The 6000-nt window shown below is 43.0% G+C and overlaps 1 protein-coding gene across 1 annotated transcript in view; it reads left to right on the plus strand.

The window, feature by feature from the left end:
* tbkbp1 (TBK1 binding protein 1) overlaps positions 1-5005 on the plus strand; it is a 55972-nt gene extending 50967 nt beyond the window's left edge. The window contains exons 8-10 of the mRNA XM_036550060.1: positions 1346-1461; positions 3261-3991; positions 4420-5005. Coding sequence (XP_036405953.1) covers positions 1346-1461; positions 3261-3991; positions 4420-4548 — 976 coding nt within the window. The 3' untranslated portion in view covers positions 4549-5005. The remainder of the gene's footprint in view (positions 1-1345; positions 1462-3260; positions 3992-4419) is intronic.
* Positions 5006-6000: the final 995 nt, after the last annotated feature.

Raw genomic sequence — 6000 nt, forward strand, 5'->3', positions numbered from 1 at the left:
TTTACCAGAACTGGAATCTCAAAGAATGTGTTCAGGAGATGTATTTTCAGATCAAAGGGTTAGTATTCTCGGAATGCTCCGTGCTGCTTAAAATAGATGAGACCTGCTTAAAAATGGTCCAGGTTGGATTTCTCTTTTTAAGAGCACAATGTATTTTCAGGGTGAACATGTAAATAACATGTACATAAAAAGAATCGAACATAAGAAGCTTAATGACAAGAACAGGCCATTGAGCCCAGCTAGGCACATAATTCTACCTGAAGCCTTTAAGTGTATACATACTGCAAATCCTAGCAAGTGATTTCGATACTCTGAGTACAAGAAAAAGAACTTTAAAGTGTCAGTGTGGTATTTACCTTTATTTTCAACCTATGCCCTCTTGTACTAATTAATACTAGGGTATTCATTTATGTATAACAAGCAACCAATCAACTTTCATATTGCAGTAATAGTGCATGCAAAGGATGTTTGAACCAGAGTAATTTTATTTATTCATACACCTTTCACTCCATTAGTATGAATGAATGTGTTAGATATTTGTATATGAACACATACAATCTCAAGGTAACAAGTAGGAATTGGAAAAACCATTTAATCTGTAAGTGTGCCACATCCAATCTAAATCAATGCAACTTATTTGCTGTAAGTGTTTCTGTATTTGTGTGGGTTTGTATTTTGATAATCAACAACCTCTCTGTACACGTTTGTAGAATTTACAATGCACAGGATAGTGGCCCTCTTGAACCATCTTTAGCCACTTCCTTTTTCAACAAACATCCGCTGTCAAATTTTGAGTGATCTCTGTGACAGCCCCTTGGTGACTTTTACCTCCTTTACCTCTACCTTTCTGCTGATGGAGTGTAATCCTTCCAAAACCTTCCATTACTCTCTTACCTTGATATTGTTTCCAACTGCACAAAGCCCATGGTGGCCCAAAGCTATTGCAATGAGTTTGCCATTTTTGACATCTGATCTCAATATGATGTTGGCATAATCTTACTGTCAAATTAAAGATTTTTACATTTCCTATTATTTATTGGGCTTGCTGAGAACAGAGCAGTTGTAGGTCATTTTTCATATTTATATTTTCCATATTAAAAAAATAAAATTCAATTTCTTCATGTCAGATATTTATTAATGTTTATTTTGTATGTGATTGATGTATCCAATCAAAGCTCCTGTGCTTGGGTTCAACAATTTTGCCTGATCACTCAATTTAGACTTTTTTTTAAGTGTACGTAATGCAAGTGAACTTAATGGATTTTCTGTTCTATCCATTATGGCATTACAACATTATGATTGCAGTAATGTACAGCAACGGTTGCTGTGTGTGACCTTTCCTCAGGGTGAACCTGGCACTGGCTTACACTGAGCTCACCGAGGAGCTATGTCGGCTGCAGGCCCTGAGCGCCAAGCAGACAGAGATCCTGAGAAAGGTGTCCCAGGAGCAGACCAGCCCAGGTCAGCCCCGCACATGCACTGTCACACCATCATGCCAACACGCTGACCAACCCTCCATCTAATTAACAGGCTGCCTTTTCCAGGAGCACTTCCATTTGTTATGTTTGGCATGGTATTTGCTTGTGTAGTTCAGTGTTTACTGAACGCTTTCCTCAGGGACGTCACTGCTGTGGGATCCTCTGGGTGCAGCTTTCTCATCCCAAGTTTGTTTTTCAATGCACACAAAAGGCAGTGCAGTGCAAAAACACATACAGCTACACACGTTTCTCACTCACAGGCCTAGACACATCAGTCTCATTTTATGGATCAATCAGATTTACATATTTTTGTAATATGTGGATATGCTGATGTTGTTTAAAAGGGTGCAGATGCACTGGGCTGGACGTTCACTACCACACTCTTGCGGACAGAGTCACCCTGATACAAGTCGTGTGCGTGTGCAAAAATAAAGACCGAGCACATGGGAGTTGGGGTGTGTCAGTGGGTCAGGCGCCATTGGGTGGTCTGCCATGGGAAAACACCACCATTCGCATGCATGGACAAAGCAGCGACAGCAACAGCAGCGACCCTAAACACCAGCAAACCCACAGTCTCAGGCAAAAAATCTGAAAAAATACTGAAACAAAAAATTTGAACCTGCAGCTGAGCATGCTCTAAATCCTTCAAAAATGCAGGAAGAAAAAAATGTAAATGTAGAACAAGAACCAAAGAAAAAACAAACAAACATTTAGAGATTTCATGACATTGCAACTTAAGTTGTATCTTTTGTAAGTTTGTATCTTTTGTGTGATTTTTTTCATGTACTCACATTTTCTGCTTGAAGGTAGCATAAACAACCTAACCCCTATCTCTTAACACTTACGCACTCGACCACACAACCGCAAACAATGTTTCCCCTTTGATATTGGAAAGACTGCAAAATGCAGAACCAGAGACAGAGGTGCACAGCTGATTGGTTGATGCAGAAGTCTTTTTTCTCTAAATTACTGATCGCTATCTTCTGATTGCAGGAAGCACAACATACTGTATGCTCTATCTATATGATCATTGTCCCTGGGGCATGAAAGAAGGCAGCCCTCTTGAACATATTTTTATTGATGCAGTTTTTCAGAAGAGGGCTTGTAAAATTTGATAAGAACAAAGGAGAGCAAAAAAAAATGCCCTCTAATCAAAATTTGACAGACTTTTACATTTAGTTTGCAACTACCTATGGGTAGGGGTGGAAAGAGCACATCAAACTGAATGTGAATGGACAGCAAGTGAACAATTCAATTCATTTTTATCATATATCACAAGAGAAGTCAGATTGTGTGTGCAGTACTCAGGAAATGAACTACAGCTCACATAAACTACAAAAGCCTTTTTTGCTGAAGTTATCAGAACTGTGTTACTCAGTAGAGTGCACAGTTATCCCAGCATTTACTGTGAATCTCAAATATTCCTTCACACAAATCTGTAATTGCAGTGATATATTGTACAGTTAAAGGTTAAGGTTAAAGGGTTTAACAGCTGCACTCTTGGTGGGCACACAGCAAGAATGTTTACTGTTAATCTGTAAATGATTGCATTTGTGCTTCAAAGAGACTGAAGACATGCAGTCATAATTGTTCAAATCAAATGTCAACTTATAAAGATGATAAAGTTGGTGAAATCAGAGACACTGAGGGCCCCCGGCCCAGACATGACTAGTCTCTACCTCATAGCAACTTGTACCTCATTCTACTACCTTGTACCACAGAGTGCTTCATTCTATGGTTTGAATGTGTACCAATCTGTGCCACTGGTCCATGTTTCCTCAGTTCAGCACCATTCTCCGATCCCCCATCAGCGCCACTCGCCCGTCCCCCAACGCCACTCACCCATTCCCCAGAGGCACTCTCCAGTCCCCCAGCGTCGCTCTCCGGTGCTGCAGCGACTCTCCCCAGACATGCACCGCCGTTCGCCCCTGCCTGAGATCAGTGATGGGCCAGCTTCCTACTCTTGCCGGCCTCCCAGCCACCACTTGCGGGCAAGCTTCCAGGGCCGCCGCAGTTACTCAGAGGTGGCTGACCCGTCTGCATACCAGAGGCCACCCCGCTTCACACTGGACCCTGTCTCTACCCTGCCCAAGCCACGGCCCTACGTGGAGGGCTACCTCAAACAGCAGCATGGGGAGGCAGCACCTGGTGTGCAGGGTGGAGGTGGCGGTGGTGGGGGCAGCCTGGCCGGGAGCCCGCGGCACACCCGGGAGCTGCCCTTCCCCCTCACAGAGGTGCCCCACCTGTGCTTCGAGCCAGTACCACCCACCCCCAGTCCCCTGCCCCCGCCACAGCCGCCACAGTCCTCGGAGGACGAGGAGGAGTGGGTCTGCCCCCACCCCACAAGCCCCCCACACACACTGGGGGCCTCTGCCGCCGCTGCTGCCGCCTCCATAATTCGGGGCCCAGCCTCCTGTTCTGCCTTCCCCGCCCCAGCCGGGCCCAGCACTCTCAGCTGCCACCCACCTGGCTACATGCATGCCGACCATGCTCAGTCCTGGCCGTCTATCAATGTGAGTACTTGGCAGGCCAAATCAGGCAAGTTAAGAACTGGGCAAGCAAAAGTAACGGAGCAATTCTGCTGCTTTTTCAGTTTAATGATAATTAACCAGGATATGGCCTAATGCTGATTCAACTGTAAAGTGTTTCTGTTATTAGTGTCCCCCATTCAATTTTTAAATGACAAACACTTCATCAGTAATAACTCATAAATTACAATCATTATGTATATTTGTGAGTTCTTAGATAAATCATATACATTAACAAACAGTATTGTATGAAAAATGACCTGACATACTTGGAAGGTAACAGTAGTTTTTCATGTAGATGCTTACATATGGACACTAAACAGTCCAAGATACCCTTTTTAAATGACTGTGTTCCACTGTGTGGAAAACAACCCGTATGTTTAATTACCCCTGGGGTTTTTAATTGTTTTCAGCTGTGGATGGAGACGGAGGAGAATGACATCAGGAGCTGCCCATTGTGTCAGCTTATCTTCCCCATTGGATACCCTGACGATGCTTTGATAAAACACATTGACACACACCTGGAGAACAGCAAGATTTGACAGCTGCAGTGGGACAAGCAAGTCTCATTATGGCCAATGCTTATGGAACCTAAAAAGAAAATTGTGTGATTAGTGAGTATGTGCCATTATGGACGAGTTAGAGAAGAAGAGTGAGACTCAGATTATGACAGATGACACTATATGGTCAATGAGCCACCTCATTGGCCTGCAACCAAGTAAGATCATCGTTGACCTGTGTCACAGTGTTTTAACTGATGAACGATTAGGGCTATTTCCATCTGGGAACTTTAAGGGTGACCTGCACTCTCTCTATTCCAATAGATGTCCTGCACACCTTCATTTATTCTGTGGTGACAGTATCTCATTCTGCTTTGAACCATTGCTGTCAGCATAGGAGCTGCTGAATCACACAGGATCCCAATTTCTTTCTGTGAGGAGAAAGTAAATTGATTTAAAAATGCATAAAATACCAACATACCCAGCCCCCCAACCCCCATGCCCCCCCCCCCCCCCCCCCCCCCCGGCCTTTCCTGAAAACTGGTGATATCTCGTAACTTGCAGAGTACACCAGGAGTTTCACTGCAGGTACCACAGACTCTTGCATAGCCGATGTGCCCTATAATGTGATGCTCTCCATGGCAAATTTTGGGGTAGATCCACTGGTTTTTATGTATATACTGCATCAAGGGTTGGCATCTAAAATTGATGCCACAGGTCACTGTCGTTTGAGGCTCAAAACTATTGATGGCATCCATTCTTGCCCACAAAAGTAACTGTGTAAGGATTGTCATGAGTCGTACAATCCCTTAAACTATTATTATTAATAGCAAAATGGCATGAAACCCTCCAAAAATCTTGAAATGACATATTGAGAAAAACATTTTGCCAGCTAGCTAGATTGCAAAAAATTGGTAGCTTGTTTGCAAACATGATTTTGTTAATTGTAGTAAATGAAATATACATAATTAATGAAAAACAGCTGACCTGCTTGCTTGCTTATTGTAAAGATTGAGTATATTACAGGTAGTTGTATATATGACTACAAAAACTAGGTTTGTTTTGCTAGCTGTCTGTAACCAACAAATCTGACCCTGGCAACACAGACTTTTATTTATTTATGTAAGCAAGCTACTTGCATCAACCCTGTAATGCTGCTGTGAGTGTTGTTCACAGCAATTATTTTCAGTTGCTCTTCTTGCATCCTGTCTATGGTGATATTACCCATATGCCCTGAGCCTCAAAGTGGCTTTAGTGCCACTTGTGATTGATACAATGACCCCTATATCCAGTGTATATTACAGAACAGTGATGGGGGTACTGTTTCACAGACAGCTGGGTTGATTGAATAACAAACTGACTGTGTGTAGGCACTGCAGCCAGAAAGGAAGAACAGAGTCTGCCGTTCTGCATGCTTCAACACGATGATCTGACCAGGTCTGACCATTGTTGGCTGTTTAGCACTTTATATCAACCACACAATCTAACATTTCT

This window comes from Megalops cyprinoides, chromosome 1 (genome assembly GCF_013368585.1).
Source record: "Megalops cyprinoides isolate fMegCyp1 chromosome 1, fMegCyp1.pri, whole genome shotgun sequence".
In the NCBI taxonomy this organism is placed as follows: domain Eukaryota; kingdom Metazoa; phylum Chordata; class Actinopteri; order Elopiformes; family Megalopidae; genus Megalops; species Megalops cyprinoides.